Below are 21,546 nucleotides of genomic sequence, written 5' to 3' on the forward strand. Positions count from 1 at the left end.
AGGGATATTAGAATGTAATGGCAACCAGATGAACTTGTTGATAGAGCACTAAACAAGTCTAAATAGCTTAACACTTGGCTCGTTCTGACAAAGGCATTATCTGACTCTCCAGTTGACCAACTTGAGAGCATAACAATATTATGTTTAGGGTTATTTGCTCTTCTCTTCCCGCAGCTATCTCAGACTGCCACATGTCTACTTCTATACAGTCTGGAGCCTGTAATTCAGTAATTTAATGTAGGGAGGTTGGTAGGAGCTTTGGTGAGTACTGCACAGTAATCAGGAAATGCATGGACAATGTATTCACTTGCACTTCTTATACATTCACTGTGGTAGGCACCTGTCTGCTTTGATCCTCTCACTTTGTCAGGTTGAAAGAAATAACGTTGAAGTGGAAGAAACAGGGACTTGAAGCGGAGTTCTGTTGTTTGGTTCGGTTAACTGTGACGCTTTCCTCTTTTATTGGATCTCCCTGCTCTTCTGAAAACTCACAATCGCCCTGCAAGGAGGTTGTAACAGCAGCATGTGTGCGTCTTAACATCACACGAGAGGTCCGAACCCAGGTAATCGAGTTTGGGATCATGTGATTGGACATGACAAGGGGAACAGGATGGGGAGCCATTCACCTACTTGAAGTATTTCCGGTCTCAAAAACACTCAAGCATGCATACAAAAACACAGGCGTGTCCATTTTTAGAATACTTTACCAGGTCACCACTGGTCCAAAGTCAACATGGCTACTTTGTGAGCTGTTCACCCATCTGGCCTGATAGAGCCTTTTCCCCACGGTGCCGTTTTACATGAAACATTCTGTAGCTTCAAAGCCATGTTACTGCCTGTTTAGTCATAATGTGCCATTATGCATGGCATCCAAGAGCATGCTGGAGCACAAAGGGAACCACATGTAGAGCACTCCAAGTGCCCAAAGCTATATGTTACATATGTTAAATACTGTACACAGTGTGTGTTGTTGTTCTTCCACCTGAAGAGTGTGTGTGTGTGTGTGGTGTGTGTGTGTGTGTGTGTGTGTGTGTGTGTGTGTGTGTGTATTCTCATTTAACCACATTCGTGGGGTCCAAAAACCGGGAATACAGTATACTTGTGGGTTCCAGATAGCTTTGTAAGGCCAAAATGCTGGACCCCACAACTTTAAAGGGCTTTTTAAGGGTTAAGACCTGGTTTCAGGATAAGGGTTAGAATTAGGTTATGGTGAGGGTGAGGGTAAGGGTTAAGGTTAGGCATTTACTTGTGATGGTTAAGGTTAGGGTAAGGGGCTAGGGAATGCATTATGTCAACGTTGGGTCCCCACAAAGACAGTGAGATGCACTAAGTGTGTGTAGAGGAGACTCTGCATTACATAGCTCCAGCTGGATAGGAGGAAAGAGGGTTAAATACAGGCACTTGATTCGAAAAGCATGATATTATTCATTTCCCTTCTCCAGCGGGAACAAGCTTCTGATCCACAGTGTAAGCATGTACACATGCACACTCTTAGACAGCATGACAGCAGTGACTTTGACAATCTGCTGATTGCATGTTTTAAAATACTGTTAGATGTGGAGGCATTCTGAAAAGAGCTGTTTCCCTCCTCGTTGAAGTGGAGCTGTTTAAGTCTCAAGCCTGTTTGTAAAAAAGTTTGAAGTAAAATGGATTTCTGCAAATGAAAAAAAACAACATTAGGTCCTAGTTATTATTTGAAGGTGCTGTCACAGGCTTTCTCTGTTTTCACCCTCCTCCTTTCATCTTTCTCTCATCCCTCGCTCCTCCTCCTACCTTCCCACTCTCATTAGTGATGGTTGTGAGAGAGCGGAGAACAAAGCCTAGGCCCTGCCAATCGATCACCGAGCAGCACTATCAATCGACTGCTGGAGCACGGGTCTCCTCCATCTGCCCAGCGATTGACGAGTCTAAGATGGATGAGGAAGATTGTTGTGTCTCTCTGTGTGTTTCTGTGTTAATGCAACAGGGTGTGTCTTTATTTGAGACAGATTACAAAAGATTTAATCTTGTCTTGTTTGTCGCTGCACATTTTAATTAGTACTCTACTGAAAATAAATTAGGGCAGTATCAAAAAGAATGTTGGTGTGTGTGTGTGTGTGTGGTGGTGTGTGGTGTGTGTGGGTGTGTGGTGGTGTGTGTGGTGGTGTGTGTGTGTGGTGGTGTGTGTGTGTGTGTGTTGTGTGGTGGTGTGTGTGGTGTGGTGGTGTGGTGTGCTGTGGGTGTGTCGTGTGTGTGTGGTGCGTGCGTGCGTGCGTGCGTGCTGTGCGTGCGTGTGGTGTGTTGTGTGTTTGTGTGTGTGTACGTATACACATGCTCAGAGGTGTAACAAAACCCCCAGACATTGACAGATATTTTGTTTCAGTGGTTACTTTTACCCTGGCAAAATTTTTGCCCTGGCAGCAGTTAAGCACACACACACTCACACACACACACACACACACAGCTGAATTAAATCATACACTGGCATGGAGTCACACTTTACCCTGGCACGGTGTTGTTGCCTTTCAGTGCTGTGACTCATGCCAACGCTCTAACGGATGAATCCTGCAGCAGTCTGAACCAACATGGCCGTGTGTGAGATTTGTGTGTATGCATATGTGTCTTTTTCAGCGTGTTATCACCTCTGTGTGTGTGTGCGCATGTGTGTCTATTGTCAAGGTGTTGTGCAAACATTGGAGATATGTGTCAAAGCTGGCCAGGTGACTTGCCCTGGTTTCATCTCGAATTTCTGTGTCTCTTTGGGAGGCCGATGCCGCTACATTTGCATGAGAAAGGTTGTCAGACTAACACCTTTTCTTGTTTCTCCCCCTCCCTCCTTTGCCACTTGCCTCCTCATCCCGCCCTCTGTCTTCCTCCTGTGTCCACAGCTCTGATAGCCATAGGCCAGTACAGCAGTACCATAGAGACTGTGGATGCCGGCTGGTGTAAGGACATCACAGACCAGGGAGCCACACAAATCGCTCAGAGCAGCAAGTCCCTCCGCTACCTGGGCCTCATGAGATGTGACAAGGTAACAAGGCTCAGCCCATTATGTCTGCTGCTGTCTGGTTTCCTGACAGTACACTATACTGTATATGTGTGGCACACTCTGAGAGATGGAGATTTTTTTTAATGTGATATGTACTGCAAAACATGTTGGGGGGCATTTGCAGAAGAAGAAGAAAAATTGTCCATTTAACAATAATTATCATAAGTTGCAGCCCTACTTTAATACAGTTCTAATCACTCTTTTTCTTGTGGGTGTGTGTATGCATGCCTGATTGCACACCTGTGTAGAACTAGTCAATAATCAGAGGTGGGTAGAGTAGCCAAAAATTGTACTCAAGTAAAAGTACTGTTACTTCAGAATAATATGACTCAAGTAAAAGTAAAAGTAGTCATCCAAATAATTACTTGAGTAAGAGTAAAAAAGTACTTGATGAAAAAACTACTCAAGTAGTGAGTAACTGTTGAGTAACGTCTGATTTATTTCTCAACAAGCATCAATTAGACAGACAGAAATATAAAATAATCATATTTAGGCAAAACATTTATCCAATCAATAAAATAATATATATATATAATATAATAATAATAACTTAAAATGAATCTATTAATTACAAAATAGCTTAAGTGAGAGACTTGTCACATCCAATTTGGATGGATAAAAACAATGACGCGTAGAATACCAAAGAGGTAAAAAGAAAAGTAACAAGCTCATTGTAGCCTAATGTAGCGGAGTAAGAGTACAGTTTCTTCATCACTAATCTACTCAAGTAAAAGTAAAAGTATAGGGATTTAAAACTACTCCTAGAAGTACAATCTTTTCAAAAACTTATAAGTAAATGTAACGGAGTAAATGTAACTCGTTAGTACCCACCTCTGTCAATAATACCATATTTTTGTTATCAGAAAACGTAATTAATGCAACTATTAAAAATAGATATCATTGTAATTATACAATTATATGCAAAATATTTTTAAATCCAATATTGCCAAAAAGCAGCTCTGTTAAATAATGTGAAATAATGCCCATATTGGCCCAAGATACTTTAAGCAGACTGTTAACTTGGTATAAAAGGTATGAAAATGACGCATTTCTGTCATCTCATGGTATGTATCTATTGCTTAACTCTGGGGCACACACATAAACATAAAGACACTATCAAACACAGCGTGTGAAGTAGCTAAGCCACTGTGTCTAGTATGTCCATGAGATCAGCCGGTTGGGGGATAACAGAAGTAAAGTGACATAATGACCCCTCTCAGACCCACTTGCCTCTGGGTCTGAGGGACGATCTTTCCAGAGTTACCCTCCAACTCTCATCTGATCTCTTACCCATCCAATCACTAACCCGATGGAAGCCCATTTACTTGTAGTGCCATGGTAACAACTCCACCTCTTCATCTTTCCAATTGGTTCAGTGGAGCTCCTACCACACAGATGCAACCACTTAGTGTGAGATCATTCAGTCTGACATGAGTGGGATGAGGGCACACAAGAAAGGGAAAGTGAACAGCTGCCTTAACCCAGAACATTTAGCCTGTAGGCTTGTAATGTAGCGTGGTACACAACACAGGCCAATGCTGGTGGGCCTGCATATGGTGAGCGTAACAGTATGTTTTAATGAGCCTCTCGTTTTCAAATTGAGGCTAAATTTTACATTTGGGTTTCGGCCTAAACGCATTTAAAAGCCCCTGCTGTGCAGTTAAAAGTGCAAGTAGAAGTTGGCAGAGAAGATAAAGAGGGAGGAGAGATTTTGACTTATAGGGAAGGCCTTTCACCAGGTTGGGAACTCATCATTTTTATTTCTACATTATAAAATCTGTGATATCTGCGTTGGGTGGCCTCAAAACTGACCCTATAGATTTTTCTGATAAAAATGCTTGCCTGGAGATCGTTAACCGCAACAAGACCATCAGTGTATCACATATATCTATTTATGCTGTAATGAAATTAAAACATATGAGCGTCTGTCAGTGACCCCGTGCCTGAGGTCTTAGTGATGAAGCGCCGTACTCAATTCACATTATTGCAGACGTGAATGTGTATCTATCATATTTATCTAAGTGTAATAAAGAGTAACTGCATTACATAGCAGGTGATCACTTAGATTCCATTTTCATTTAGTTCCCTCCTGCATCACTGACTCAGTGACCCAACAATCGATATCTACAGCCATGCTAATAAAAATCTGTCCTGGAACGACTTACATTATTACTGAAATAACACATTTTCAGAGTTTCTCTCCACCTTATGCTTTCATGCTCCTGCCCTCCCAATAAATAACTTCACCCATCCCCCTGCTTTTATTTATCTTTCCATCTCTTTCTTCAGATGGGATATTTATACTCATATTTTAGCCTGAAGGATAGAAAGATAAATAATTATTCTCCCTCTGCTCTGAAGGGGCAATTTGGGGATGCCATGAGCTAAATAAAGCTGTAATTGGTGTAATTAAAGTTGTAATGGAGTGTGAATCGAGCAGAGAGAAGAGTTTGACCGTTTCCAAGGTCAGGTACGTTACCAGCTCTGAATCCCAGAATTACTTCACAGCAGGCTTGACCTCTTCAACCATTTCTTGGTTTTTCAGTCTTTCCAGTCCTAAAATTGTCTTTAGCGTTGCAAATGAGCCTGGAGGACTGTTCAGGCCTGTGTGGGACAAAAACCCTTTGTTGTTACGATACAATACAATATAAATTTATTGCCAGTTTACACTAAAATTATTTTTGCTTTCCCGAGCAGCTTCGCTAAAAAACAAAAAGAAAGTTACACACAGATTTAGGCAACAATTGCACAAATAGTGCAAAGGTTTTAAACGCCATGAAAGCAAAACATGTTTCATGGTATCCATTGATTCAGATCTTAATTGGCAACACACCGATTTTGGTTTAGCAGCCGGATAGACTGATGTATAAAAGAGTTCTCAAGTCTGCTGTATCTAACAAAGGGAAAAGCTGGTATTCAGGGTCAAAAGTTGGTATTTGGAGTTTAAAACTGGCATGGAGTCAGAAGAAAGGCTGTTAGCAACCTTAAGCTCTTCTTGTGGGTTGTTTGAAAGGAGTGTGTAACAGGTTGATCAAAAATCTTAGCAGGAATTTTGAGTTGATTGAAGTTATTGTTGGAAAAACAGAAATAGGTTCTTATTACCGAGGTCATGGAGAAGATGAGAGCTACAGAGCAAGTTAAAGAGGTAAAAAGGTGAGAGGCAGACCATGTGTTGCCTTCTCCAAACCTTTTATTCTTACTCTCTCCTTCCCTCAGACCTCCAGCTTTCCTTTTAGCCTCTCCAGATTTCCCAGTCGCCTCAACTAAAGATCGGTGCTTCAGTTTTCGCCATGACTTCATAGAATATTACAAAAATGTACATTTAGGAATGTGCTGTACAGTCCTCTCCAAAACAACTCGCAGTTAGGGGCTGGATATCTTCATCAGGTCCACTGTGACAGGCCCATTATTGGCTGTTTTCCAATTTGAGCGTGTGACTTTTCTGTTGTAGAACTCAACCCTTTGGCCACACTGCTGCTTAATTTCCTCTCTTTGCTTGAGGATGTCAAGTGACTTCCAAAATCTGATCAAATTACACACTACGTTTTGTAAAAAAATAAATAACTAAAATGGTTTTACTGTAATCTTTGTACCAATTTTAAGTGCTGCGGCCACGGCTTGGTGAACAATTTGATAGGTTTCAAAGCAGTTGTAATCTGTGTTTCATGCTGTGTCTTTGAAATGAAGCAAATCAATATTTTAAAGTACTTTGGAAAATTGTTTTTAATATAGGCAGCGCATTCAGTGTGGTCGTGATTTTCTTCTGGTTTGCATTTGACATTTCGGCCTCTAGCAATGTGATCATGCTTTATTTGTGTATCACAGCACTAAAATCCGGAGGCATGTCCAATTCAATCCCAGGGCAAACTAATCTCATCTCGGCACTTAATGCAGTTCTGGGAAAACGCAGAAGCTGGGGGATAACTCTCAATTCCACTAGGTTCCCACATAATGAAAGTCTTGTGCAAATTACTTAACTTTAAATTTCTCTCAGCCACAGCATCTCTTCTTTATGTTGACAATTCCATTTGAATTTTTTTCCTCATGCCTCATTTTATTAAATTCTTCATTGTTTAAAATAAGATGCAAGGCATAGCTTTCTCTGTGAATCTCTTTGTGTCTTTTTTCCTCAGCCTAGTGTTGATAGCGTGAATGACCAGCACATAAGGTCAGCAGTAATTAAAGGGTAACTGCAGTTTTTTACAACCTGGACCCTATTATCCTATGTATTGCTGCAGTCGGGAGCAGCGAAAAAGCTTCAATGTAAGTGAATAGGGCAATTGTCCAGCTTGCATTTACCTTCACAAAAGTGCTTTTGCCATTGACAGGCTCAGATTAATATTGTAAGTGTCTGACAACATTATGGAAAGGATCCCTTCAGAGATAGACCTTTAAAACCTCTTTGAGACCTTTCTGTTTAACCAGAAACAGCTCTGAAGCTGCCAGCGCTAAACCCACCAGACTCCATTTAAAAAAACAATACTTTTACCGTGTTTAGAGCCAACATATTTTCACATGTAAATCGGTAAACTGTGTTTATTTGAACTAAAACTAGAGTTGTGATGGTTGGAAAAGTGGCAAGACAACGCAAACGGCTTTTTGTGGTATATTTAATTTCTGTTGACTTTTTTGAATGCAAAGTGTACTTTGCAGTGCTAAAATTATTGTTTTTTTACATGGAGTCTGGTGGGTTTAGCGAACGCAAATTCGTGGATGTTTTTATGTTTGAAAAAAGGATCTTACTCTTTAACAGAAAGGTTGACCTCCTAAGAAATCCTTTCCATAATATTTTTAGACACTTAGAATATTAATCTGGGCCTGTCAGGGGCAAAACAAGCAGTTTTTTTAAGGTAAATACAAGCTGGACAATGGCCCCATCAACATAGCTTGTTTTGCCGCTGCCGACTGCCTAATACTGGATCATAGACCGTTGATATTAATTAATAAATATACAGTCTAGGTACTGGACCAATTTCAAAGACTGTTGTTCGCATCAGCCACCTAGACACAAAAACATAGGAAAATAAGGCGAGGCAAGGCAGCTTTATTTGTACAGCACATTTCAGCAACATGCAGGGCAATTCAAAGTGCTTTACATAAAATATTAAAATAGCGTCCATGTTGAAAAAAAGGTAGTTACCCTTTAAGTTGTTCAACACCTGTATTAAAGAATACATTCTATTAGCAAACATAAGACAAGAACAGGGATATATTTCAGGCAAAACCACTTTACTTTAGAATGCGTTCTCTAGGTTTGGATGGTATTTTCTTAAATTTTTCGAACACTCTTAGCGTGACCCTTAACAGCCTTCATTTGTTTAGCTCAGTCGCAGGATTTACACACTTGAGGACCCGTCTCAATATTTACTTGCTTGTGCTTTGGCAGATAGTTTTTTTCTCGTAAGAGTTGTGTTGACAGTGTTTTGGACATATTACAAATATTCCAAAGTTAATATTTCCCTTACATGGACTTTGCTTCGTTTCAGTTCAGGATGTGTATGCTGCAGGAATTTAGTACAAATAGCACGCAGGTAGAACAAACTGGCTAGTAAAAATGTCACCGTAAAGAACACACCTCTTCAGCCATTCATAGCCTTATCAGCCTCAGGGCCAGTCTAAGCCTGTCTGCCTTACAGATGTTCAGGTAACCTCTGCAGCCTCCTTTTGGCTATTTAAAATAAATCATGCTTTGAGTTTCTCTCAATTTCTTCTTCTCTCCCTCCCTCACTTTTTTCCTTCTCCCCCCACAAAGCTTCCTCCAGCTCTAAGTGATGTGGAGTTAGGTTTCAGACTGGGTCCCGTCAGTCTTAGACAAATACAGTCTTGTGATAACCTTGATACACAGTGCGGACAACCCAGTCAGCTTTCTGCCTGCTCGGCCTGTGTAAATTTGTTTGGAATTGTCAAAACGCTAGGAATTTTAATGTAACAGCTTCCCTGAATGTCGCAGGACTTAGAACGTGTAGAATTCATTTCAGAACTGTTAACAGGATCCATCTGGCTCTCCTCATGTGGAGCAGTGTGAGAGATTGATTTCCTTCGTCACAGTTTACACAATCGTGCTTCCGTACTGTATACATTTTAATGCCAAGCAGCCCGAATTTTGTGTCCACTGCTATGTGGACTTTGACTGCCATTTTGGAATTTGAGATTTTCTTTAAACTCTGTACAAACACAGACCTAGCACAAGCACAGATCTGAGTGAAGTCTATTTGTCAGAAATGTTATTATATAGGCTCTTTCAGTAGCTGGTTGACATACGTTTGTTACATTAAGGAATGTGTGCGTTCGTCCCACTCACTTTTTTCTTTCCTGTCTGTCTGAAGGATTTCCTTTGTGTCTCAGTGTGTTAATACATGCTCAAATACGACGTGTCTGTGTGTAACAGTGTGTGTTCTCTGGGAAGAATGTATGTTATTTGCTGTTAACACAGCTTATAATAGAGCATTGAAATCAGAACCCCTCCAGGCCTAGGCAAATGGCGTTCTCCGTCTGCCTCAAATGATTACACCCCTCTGCCCTTAGGGCCAAACTACCCTGTTCTGAAGAGGGGAAAGGAATGCGATTGATCCAGACTCACCCAAAAATAATCAAATCAATTCACAAATGAAGTATTAGCTGAAAGACTCAAGGAAAAAGTGCCTTAATCTTCTGAAAAACGGATCTATGGCATTGCCGCATATGTTGGTGTGTACTGTATGTCCCTACAAGGCCCGCCTCCCCAGAGTTTTCTGTTAAATGTTAGATCCTCTCTGTGGGAAGGAATTTATCTTTCTACACTCTCACAAACACAATGGAACACTATGTATTAATCCAGGCCAAGTTTACGAGTAGTGAAATTCAGTGCACTGATGTAATAACAACTAAAATTATGGCGGAGTAGTAACAATATTCTGGGCAGACACTGAGACGCTGAAATACAAACACACATAAACATGTTAAACTCACACAACTTCACCAAATGCTAATGCTGTAACATGTATAGCTTTTTTTGGCAAACCCCAAAGTTAAAACAAGTGTCCAGACACAGGGACAGGGATCCAGCTGTTTTGATTTGTGCCAAAACACACCACAGTGTAACGAGTTGTGTTCCTTATCTTGACACTGTTTTCATATGTCTCCTATATGCGTTAAGTTGCTGTTTTCTTTAATGGGTCCTCCTGGCCGCTATCAACATTTAATATTCTCTGTTGATGTATTACTTGAAATTATTCAGCCTTATTGGAATGTTTTCTTTTGAAACATTTTTACAGCTTGTTCACATGAACCTCTTTTGTCCTCCCATCTCATCTCCTCCTGTCCATTCCTTCTCCTCCTTCCCCACTTTTGCTTCTTTTCCACTACTTCATTAAAGTGAAAACAAATGGGCAGTCCAGGTTGTGAAACAGAGAGGGAAGTAAACTCACACTGTCAGCACCAAGCTGGACTAAGAAAATAATGACACTGACTGCTACTGGCCCCTTCAGGGAAAGCTGGTGGAGAGAGCGAGACTTATCATAGTAATGGAGGAGATGAGGGGAGAGAAAGTAAAATGAGGGGTGTTCTTGAGGGGGGAAAGAACGTGGAAAAACGAATGACAGAAAATAAAAGGAAAATTAGATAAAAGGACACAATGGAATGAATGCTGGCTAATGACTTTACAAATGACCCCCAACAAGTGTTTTGTGTAAGCAGTTTTGAGGTGTGCTCCCATTACCTGAACTGGGGGGGGGGGGGGAGCAGCGTTTAGGGAACAGGTATGAGCACTGCTGAACCCCCCGGATAGAGCAACCAGACAGACCTTGTTAAAAGAACAGACATCCAAATCAATATAGTCGTTCCACTGGTGCATCCAGCTGCCGGGGACTATACACAGATAGGCACGGCACAGCAATTTGCAGACATAAACAAGGGCCTAATTGTTCAGGGCCCGGAGGTTTGGAGTGAGGAAAACAAAGATGAAGTATAGTGAAGAGTTAGGAGGCATTTTAACTCTCATTTAGGAAATGAGAGTTTGGAGTTCAGCAAAACTTTCTTTGATGTTATTGTGAACGGCAGGGATTCTTCGTTTAAAGGCTGGTAAAGCGAAGGGGAATTAGAAGAAAAATACTGAATGGGCAGCATCGAGTGCACGCCAGGCAGGTTCTCTGGTTCCTTATTTTCCAGGCTTTGGTCGGACTTGAATGTTCAAAGTCGAGAAAGTAGTTTGAAAGAGTCATTTGCTGTTTGTGATTTTCAGTGTAATCTTGGACTCTCATCCCACACAGAAGAGCTGTATTGATTGGCGGTCTTAACTGAAGCCGCCTACTGATCATCCCTTCATCTTGTTTCTAAAGGGCACAAGCTAGGGACAGTGAAGAAGAGAGGGCGAAATAAAGGGACACATCGACGGAGTTCACTGAGTATCTGAAGGGAATCACAGAATTGCCCTTCAAAAAAAAAAAAATCTACCAGACACACACATGTAAACCTGACCTCGCCTGGTTCACGTACACTCACATAGCGCTTCGTTCCATCTTGTCCTCCCTTTATTTTTACCCCCTTTCCCTCTTTTTACCTCTCTGTTTCTCCCTCCCTTACCCTCCTCTAAGCAAGGACAGCCAAGGTTGTTTGAATTTTGGATGCTGCTCACATATTTTGTTCATTCACTTAATTAATTCAAGTTGCCCCTCTGTCTTGTCTTAAAGCCTCCTCCCCACCCTTTTTTCTCCTCCTCCTCCTCCTCCTCTTTCTCCCGCATCCAGTGCTGTTTACTCATCACAATGGAGGTCAACATAATCTCATGGAGTCATGGACAGACAGTAGACACGACTCAGTGTGGCCTGGATACTCAGACTTGCCAATCCTGATATGATTTTGGGCAATTTTCATTGGGCGTTTTCAGCCTGCCATTGCGTGTCTGACTATACTGGTGATGAATTAGCTATTTAATGCTAATGACAATGAAGCCCCCTTACTAAATGTTGTGCCTGTACTAATTTGATACATCCAGATAAGCTTGGGAAATTTTTGGGAGGTATTGATTAAGCCGCTGATTGATGTCAAGCGTTATAATTGATTGGAAACAGGGTAGCCAATGGGTGTAAAGAGCTTTTGCAGAGGAAAAATGTGTTGCCAGAAATAGTGTCCCTATGACCTGTGGCTGCTTAGTGAACATTTGAGGGAAAAACTGTTTTCACCCAAGAGCAAAAAAAAAAAAAAAAAACCTCATCATTGGGCTGTCAAGATTTGTGCTTGTACTGACAGTGAAAAGAACAAAGGCTGAAATCTCTATACCAATGGTCTTTTGTTGAGCTTTCAAATACAGAAGAGCTTGCCGTTAATTGCAGGTTTCTCATTTGATTATTCGGAATTAACACATAATTCAGAATAATCACTCCTAGGTGGTGTCCACACGTAAGGCTTGCAGATGAGGTCACTGAGCGTTGCTCACTGCGTTATGTGTAACGCTGACTAGTGCTCGGCGATATGGTTAAATATGGTCATTTTCTCTCCATAACAATATCTATTACAATAAAGGTTTTCTGGTAATTCAATAAATAAATTGTCTATGTGATAAAACCACATGGCGAAGCCTGTGTGTATACTCTGTGAATTAAATACTGTTACTAATTTTATTAAGAACTTCAGTGCAAAATAAATATAGCTTCGTCCGAATGACGTAAATATGACCGTAATGCAGTTTGGCCACTGTTTTTTTTTTAACATTGCAGTAGAAACAATATAGAAAAATATATACCAAAGGCATTTTTGAATTGTTTGTATATGTATATATCGCTATATTGCCCAGCCCTAACTGACCATTTTACAAATCCAATCCAAGCTCTCCTCTAAAGAGTCACTATGAATTTTATATCATGGTGTTCTTTCAGAGGATAGGGTCAAGCTGTCCTCATTCTTTATTTATGTCGAAGAACAAGGGAGTCATGCGAAGCAAAAACATAAAGCAAAGTAGCTCTGCTATGATTATCTTTAAGGAATTCTGCTTGTATCTGACCTCTGGTAAGCCGCTCTGGAATGTGTCCCTATAGTGTGTCTGTGTGTGTGTGTGTCCACCTTACTACATTGTGCTTTTTGGCATTTGAAGAGGGCGAAGTGGTCCGAGTTTACAGGGCATTCAACAGGTCTCTTATTATCTTGTTTGCCTCCCCTCCCCCCCGACACCAATATATGACCTCGACTGGGACATGAGCTCACCATCTCTGTCTCTGGTTGTCTCTCTGTGTTCGTCGCTCTGTCTCAACACCTTTGTCCCTTTTTTTTCCCCCTGTGCTCTTTCTATTTCTCTTTGTGTTTGTATTACCAATGCCATCAATTTAAATACTGTGCATTCAAAGTTGAGTGCTGCTCAAGGGTTATTTCTTGGAAAGTTAGATTTATTTTTACTCCAAATTTGTTATCTATTCACTGGATTCACTGTGTGTGGTAAAAGAGCAGAGAGTAGAGGTCTGCATTGGTCCAAAACTGTGGACCCAATCCGAAACATACCGGGGAAAACCCGCCTGGACCCAAATTGCTTAAATTAATATTAAAAGAAATGTATTATTCATAAGGAAAACATCTGCAAGGGACTAAAGGACAGTCATTCAGAAGAAGATCCAAAATGGGGTCTACTCGAACAGACCACTTTACTTTTTATCTTCATTTTCATCTTTTCAGCTTCACAAACCAAATCTTCTGTGATCAGAGCTAATAGAGAGACCACAGGGATCTACCCGGGTGTTCGACATATTGACCCACCCCCCTAAGATCTTTTGCAATAGAATGGGACCCTACCTGGACTCGATCACTGAACCTCATTTTGATCCGGACTGATTTGGCCAATTGGTAACTAGGAACTAGTGGATATGTGATTACCGTCTTAGAGCAGCGTATCATTTATTTCACCGGATGATAGTATGTGTATGACGTATTTAGTGAAAAGATGAATAAACCTATTGAATGATAATGCCATATAACCTACTGTACCTTATTTGTAAGACAAAGGTTCTTTGTGGTTGCACCCGTATTCTGGTCACAGTTTTTCTTTACTCCAGATCAATAAAGCATTTCATGCTATGGTGTGGCATGTTGTAACCTTATAGCCCTTACTTAGAAGTATTAAATGCAAAAGAAAAGGAATACTATAAGTGTGATTGCTACCAGAACATCAAATGAAACTGGCTTATCAGGTTAATTAGCTTTATTTTAGTTCTACCAGATAGATGTAGCTGTGATAGTGTTTAACCGAGACAAACAAATAAATTGTGAGAAGCCTCTTGAGTTATGGAATGTTTTCCTCCAGTCTGCAGAGATGAGAAGGCCGGGCGTAAAAAGCGGGATTGGGCTGAGCCTTGTCCACATTCCTTAAGTTACCTTTGTCACGCGTGATGGAGTGTGGGGGTTTACAAACCTGGCCTCCAGAACCTCTTTTTCTGACCCTGTACAGTTGAGCCTCCATTCCTGTGTGTGTGTGTGTGTGTGTGTGTTGTGTGTGTGTGTGTGTGTGTGTGTGTGTGTGTGTGTGTGTGTGTGTGTGTGTGTGTGTGGTGTGTGTGTGTGTGTGTGTGTGTGTGTGTGTGTGTGTTGTGTGTGTGTGTGTGTGTGTGTGTGAAGAGAGAGAGAGAGAGAGAGAGAGAGTGTATGCACTGACACCCTGCTTTCCAGTTGTGCTGCTTTGTGATATTGTGCAGGGATGAGTGTGTGAGCGGGACCAGACCTCTGTTGTAGCAAGCGGTGCCTGACCTGGTTTCTAAAAGTACATTCAGAGCCATGCACTGCAGATCTTGTGTGAGGGTTGCTTGGCTTTCTGAGACAAAATCAAAATGTTTGAGCTCAGGCTTTTCTCGGTTAAGAGCAGTCTATTCCTTAAGCTTCCAAGCCAATGCATCGATAGTTCATTTAGAAATAGTGAATCCTTCAGAATAAGTTTGTGGCGATCTCTTTTCTGTCCTTACACTCCTGAAATCCTCTGCTTTCTTTTTCTTTTTTTTCTATTCATTCCTCTTTCCCCTACTTCTTTCTACCTCTTATCCTAGACGGAGAGCTATCTTTCAGTTGTCCAGTCACTCGTTTAGAAACTTTACCACTGGGGCTTTTCCTCTAAGCAGTTTAAGGAAGCCTATAAATCTGGCCTGTTTAAATCCAGACTTGTTTAAGCTGCCTTTTACTAAGCATCTGATGCACTGCATTCTTCTGCTGCCTAAACAGGCTTTTTAAACATTTACCCCAAATGTAGTTACTGGTTGACTGATACACTCTCTACATGGAAGTAGACAGGGAATGGGGGTATTTGTCTCTCTTTATGGGCCTGGGACTAGCAATGACTGCCACATGGCCAAAGAAAAGTAGAAAGACAAAAAGAACCCTGCAGACTTGTGCTCAATTTAATAAAAACACAGAGGAAATAAAAAGAAATAGGGTCATTTTCCGTTTTCCGTATTCATTTAAATTCAGTTCTAAATAGTTCAATATCAAAAGTCAAAGTTTTGTTGCTTTTTTTCGCAGTCGTTGTACAGTACAATACAGCCCTCAGTGGGTTTGATATATTCAGATGGAGCGAAAGGCAATGTTTTTAACTCTCCCCCTCTCTCTTTATTCCATTTCCCTCCCTTGATTGCTTGAAGCACTCAGAGGGTGTTCTCACTATGCCAGTCTAATATGATATGCATCTTCGTGTTTGTGTATCTGCTTATCGATTTACGACCCTGTTCTTCTTTTCCCCACTGAGAATGTGAACCGCTGCATTAGTCATCTTTACGACGTTTTTTTACGGCGCTGCTTACTAGGGGAAGGTCCCAGCGCTTGCGGTAAATGTGTATCTTACTCAGTGAGAAAGTCCATTTGCATCAGAGGATCAGACTTAAAAAAAGAGCTCACTTTTAAGAAAGAGAGCACATAAGAGCACTCCCAACAAAGAGCAGAGGTCAGCTCTGGAACTCGCCAACACTTACCTTCAGCCCTCACACACGCACAACCCTGTAAACTGTTCATGTTTACCGCACAGCATGTTTGAATAAAAGGTGCTTTTTGCTGAGCAGCATATCAGACATGCATCTTTTTGTTTTCCCCTCATCTCTCTCTCTCTCTCTCTCGCCCTCTCGTAAACCCTGACAACAGCGCATTACCCGTCACCACGCATTACTCCGCACTTAGATCTACAGGGCTGCGTCTTTGATGTTAAAATGGGGGAAAATATCATAAGTATAGGCCTCGCTCCAGATAGCAGTGGCTGCACTCCCAGATGCTTCTCAAAGATTAGAATCATCAGTGAGTAGTGATATGCTCTATCATATGGCTCTCCGACAGACTTGGCAGCAGGTTGGGAGAGGGGTTGTACAGTACAGTACAGTACACTGGAGGAGGACTCCACGGGGTAAAAAAAACCCTCCCTGCCTGAGCTGGATTTCTAAAGCACCATTCCTGACACCAGAGGACCCAGAGTTTTCCTGTAGCATGTTTAAGCCTATGTTGCCTAGCAACAAAATGTCTTTAAGCACAGTTTTGCCCAGAAACAAAATAACACTCTAGCAAGAAACTGCTGAATCACCGCTTTTCAAGAAGTCACTGGCACAGCCGCTGCAACCAGACGACTACCCTATACTCTGCCAGCCGGTTACCCACAGCATTTGGTCGTGTCTAACATCAGCTCGGAGCCGCAAATACCAAGCAGGTGTGGTGATGTCATCACATCTCGTTCAACATACCACAGAGCCACGCACAGGGCACAGAGCCTTGTTCTGGAAGGATTGTAGCTGTGAACTCTGGGAACTTGCTTGGAGAGGGTTTTCTTATAAAGAAGGCAGTTGTTTTTAGCCCTGAAGAGATTTACAGTAACGCAGTGGAGGAGAGTTAATGGACGCTGTGATGTATAAATGCATCTGTCAACTGATTTTCTGTCCACCAGCGATAAATATTTAAAAAAATGAGCGCAGGCATATGTCATTCTACGATGGCAATTAATCAATCATGGAGTTTCTGTGGTGTTTTAGAACCATTTAAAATGCATACAGGCTTGGATTTGATAATGGTAAAATCATTTTTTATTTAAGCTTGATTGGCTTTTGCCTCCGCCATAACAAGATTTGAATTCCACTCATTTGAAGCCTGTTGCATGTGACAATAATTACATTAAAAAAAAAGAAAAGAAAATTATGTTAAAATGTTTTGCAATGTTTTTACTGCACAAACAGTATTATCAACAAGGTCAGTAAAATAGTTATTCTTGTCATGGTTTTGATCAAATGGATCTTGTTGGAACTCAAACATTTAGTGTTGCCGCAACCAGCAATTAGGAAATGATTCAGCTCTTTGATTGGGAGTCATTTTGTGCGAGCCTTGTTTGCTCAGCAAGTGGAGCTGCAGTAAATTAGCATTAATGAATGTTATGGCCTCCCATCACATTGACAGGTCTATTCTTTAGATCCGTTTTAATTGTAATTAAGCCCTGATTAACGAGCTGGGGGATATTTCATTCTCTTTTCAAGAATATACTATAATATGTTATGAAGGCAATCAGGGGTTTGTCATTTTAGCTGCTAATGAGGCTCAGCTATATGTCACAACAAACTAAACTCAGTAGCAGCATTTGGAGGCCTTGGTTAAGCAGCCCTTCTGCCCATGCTTTGGTCCTGGAGAAAGCAACACGTGGCCATCTTTGTAGGCAAACTACAGGTGTTTGTCTGGAAAGACCCCGGGGGTTAGAGCTTAAGACGCTGACCATGAACTGCATGATCCCCGGTTAAAATCTGGCTATTCACTTCCCTCATTTCCTGTCATCTTACCACTACCACTACTTAACCTTTGTGTTGTCCTTCATGTCCCAGAGACCCTCCTGTATTCAATTGTGTTTTTCTGCTATCGTGGCCTCGTCCTCCGGGGTCCCAGAGATCCGTCCTGCACTCAAATGCGTATCCCACTACCCTCATCTGGTCCTACGGGGTCCCGAGACCCGTCCTGCACTCCAACAAGTATCCCACTGCCCTCAGCTGGTCCTCCGGGGTACCGATACCTGTCCTGCACTCCAACAAGTACCCCACTACCCTCATCTGGTCCTACGGGGTCCCGAGACCCGTCCTGCACTCCAACAAGTATCCCACTGCCCTCAGCTGGTCCTCCGGGGTCCCGATACCTGTCCTGCACTCCAACAAGTACCCCACTACCCTCATCTCGTCCTCCGGGGTCCCGAGACCCGTCCTGCACTCCAACAAGTATCCCGCTGCCCTCAGCTGGTCCTCCGGGGTCCCGAGACCAGTCCTGCACTCCAACAAGTATCCCACTACCCTCATCTGGTCCTCCGGGGTCCCGAGACCCGTCCTGCACTCCAACAAGTACCCCACTACCCTCATCTGGTCCTCTGGGGTCCCGATACCTGTCCTGCACTCCAACAAGTACCCCACTACCCTCATCTCGTCCTCCGGGGTCCCGAGACCCGTCCTGCACTCCAACCAGTATCCCGCTGCCCTCAGCTGGTCCTCCGGGTCCCGAGACCAGTCCTGCACTCCAACAAGTATCCCACTACCCTCATCTGGTCCTCCGGGGTCCCGAGACCCGTCCTGCACTCCAACAAGTACCCCACTACCCTCATCTGGTCCTCTGGGGTCCCGAGACCTGTCCTGCACTCCAACAAGTATCCCACTACCCTCACCTGGTTCTCTGGAGTCCCGAGACCCGTCCTGCACACCCTGGGACCCGATGAACGAGGCGGGATTGTGGTGGAACATACGTAAAATCGCATAAAAATAAACAAGGGTCTCCGAGACCCAAAGGGCGAGGCCACGACAGCAGTTGATATTAAATGAAAAAGGCCCTGGGGCCCCCGAAGCACAACATTTTAATATGCTAATACAAGATGTAAATATAAAATAAAAAATAAAATAAACAAGTCCCCCAATTGAATGTCCCCCAAAAATAAATTTTAAAAATCCAGGTAAAAGCTAGTCTTACATTGCCAGACCAGATCACCACACCTCTGCGGAAAGGAAAGGTCTGGCCAGTCCTCACGGCATTCTGGGATAGGAGAAAAACGTGCTCTGGTTTTTTGGCATTTCTTTACACCAATCACAGTCGTCTTGGGCGATGCTAAGCACTGGACGCAGGCATGGTGCCTCTGCAAAATAGACTTGGGAGAGGTGGGACATGGTAGGGAGGTGAGCTCTGGAATTAAAATGCCTATTAAGTGTTAATTTAAGATGAATATAATTTGGCTGTCGGTTCGAGCTCGGAGGATGTTTTCCGAATCGACTGGAGTTTAGAATACCAACATAAAGAAATAGGCAGGTGAGAAACATCAGGCTTAAAATGAGGGACATCCAGCGGAACCTCCAACGACACAGAAACTATCCATTTAATAAAACGTCTCTGACATATAGACCAAAAGCTACCAATCACATATTGGAGCCGGTTGCAAAATTAGTTGAAAAAGATCTAAGAGTCGACGGAACAGACAGTCAATGAAAAGCTCTCGATTCATGATTCAACACAGTATTTTAGTCAGAAACTCGGGTCAAATCCCGGAAGAGGAAAAAAAAGAGAAAGCATTAATCCATAAACCGCTGTTAATCATTTCATTTTTTACTAAGGATGAGTATAAAAAACCATGTGCATCAAATGTAAAAAACAAAACAGAATTTACATCCCGAAAAATAACCCTCTCAGCCTCTCTAAACCACCAAGAAGCAGAAGATTTGACAAAAAAACAATTTTTTTCACCTTTAAGTTACGGCAGCTTGTCGAAATCTCATGTCATTAGTCGAGTTTCGAGCCCAATTTAATACATGGCAAAATCCTGAAACACTGTTATATTAATGCATCAGCCTTGCTAATGAATCATTGATCACAGCATGGAAAGGGTTGAATTTTCTCATTTCCACTCTTACCCGCCAATTTAATGCACCTTTCAGCAGCTATTGTTTCAAATGTAAAAGCCTTCTCCCAGGCCCTGTTGTATTTATCCTTAACACTGACTGGAGAGAGAACTGAGGCAGGAACATTTTTGGCTTTTTCTTAGACTTTACTCGCGTCATCTGATCAGAATAAAACAAAAAAGTGATAAAAACAAATATATATATACTGTATATCTATACTGTGTATATATATGTAGCTGCATCAACAGCATCCTGAAGCCTCTGTGTGTTGGCGTAAAGCTCCCCGACTCCAGCTTGCTGTGTATTTCTTTTGCAATCAAAAGGAAGGCTGCTGTTTTGTTTTTCACTTGTGCCGTGCAGTTTCCATCTTCCTCCTGTGACCTGAGACGCATCGGTGGGCTGTCCACTCAGGCACACTCTTACACATTTCGCTCTCATTCTGTCCATTTGTTTTCTCAATGTTTCTACTTGACAGGGCATCGCTGATACCCACCGCTTAAAGGAATTGTGTTTAATGAAGAAAAAGAAGGAATTAGACGGAAACTGACAACCAAAGCAGATCATACTACCGGCTACTCTTTCCCGGCCGGACTTTTCTTCCAGAAAACCCAGAAACCCATAGGGCTCTCGGGCAATGAGCTCGGGGAAAACTGCGAAACACTTTATCACTGCTTTGGCAACAACGGATGACTGTGTGCGCAACATGTGTGTGAGTGTTTATACATCATTTCCCCTGGAAAGTGTCATGCTCGCGGGTGGGCGGGGGGTTGGTTCTGGGTGGGTTGCGGTTAACCCCTCAAGGTCTCCAGGGTTACTCTGCCTCTGCTCTTTGTCAGATTCTCAAGCTTTTTTTTTTCACTGTTGGTTCTCAGTGATGGTCTGACAGATTGTTAGACTGGCAAAGACGTGCAGGAGTGGCTATTAGCTGCTTGTCTCCCTAGTCCTCTGGGAGCATGACGGTCTCATTAGCCTTGTGAGCTCAGCTGTCCTCTGGTGCTAAACCAATTGCCATAGTCCAGTTGTTTGCGGATGCGTGCATACAATGTATACTCTGAAGAAATTGCCTTTTCTTAGTCTAGTGCGCTGCCATTTTGATAGGGCCCTAACAGTTCAATCTGTGTTTTCTTGATTATCTATTAAGATAATCCCGACTGCAGAGATGGTCAACAGATTGAATTAGGTTCATTTAAAAATCTTTTTATTAGACCTATAGCAATATTTATCTTACATTTATTTGGTTTTAAGCTGATTGTGTACTCCTTAAAAAAATTAGCTGATACTGAGTGAATGACTCACAATGATTGGTTGACTCATGATATGCTCAGTGTGTTAACATAGGACCTAATTGATCAAATTCTGTAATAAAGCAACAGTATCTTTAAAAGATTCCACTTACTGGAGCCATTATGAAGCAGCCTTGTGGTTCATAATGGAGGTATGAATGGAATGGTTACAGCAAGAAAATCTTTTTGAAGGTACATATGGGCACCTGACTTGTTAAAGACTCAAAACTGGTTATACTGTAATTAAATGGGCCAAACATAAGAAACAAAAGAGATAAAACATGAGAAAAAGAAACACACTGATTTGTGCTTGACAGTTAATTCTTGACGTTGGAAAGAGCAGTTGACCAAAAAAAAAAAATCCCTACTCAAGAAGCACATACTTGGTCTTCATCAGCTGAGTGAGTTTTCT

General features: G+C 42.0%; 1 protein-coding gene across 3 annotated transcripts in view; it reads left to right on the forward strand.

Annotated features, from left to right (window-relative positions):
* fbxl17 (F-box and leucine-rich repeat protein 17) overlaps positions 1–21,546 on the forward strand; it is a 235,529-nt gene that overhangs the window by 206,512 nt on the left and 7,471 nt on the right. For all 3 annotated transcript variants that reach the window (XR_004332166.1, XM_032516861.1, XM_032516860.1), the window contains exon 10: positions 2,868–3,010. Coding sequence is in view for 2 of the 3 variants with exons in the window: in XM_032516861.1 (XP_032372752.1) it covers positions 2,868–3,010 (143 nt within the window). In the remaining variant the exon portion in view is untranslated. The remainder of the gene's footprint in view (positions 1–2,867; positions 3,011–21,546) is intronic.

This window comes from Etheostoma spectabile, chromosome 5 (genome assembly GCF_008692095.1).
Source record: "Etheostoma spectabile isolate EspeVRDwgs_2016 chromosome 5, UIUC_Espe_1.0, whole genome shotgun sequence".
NCBI classification, from domain to species: Eukaryota; Metazoa; Chordata; class Actinopteri; order Perciformes; family Percidae; genus Etheostoma; species Etheostoma spectabile.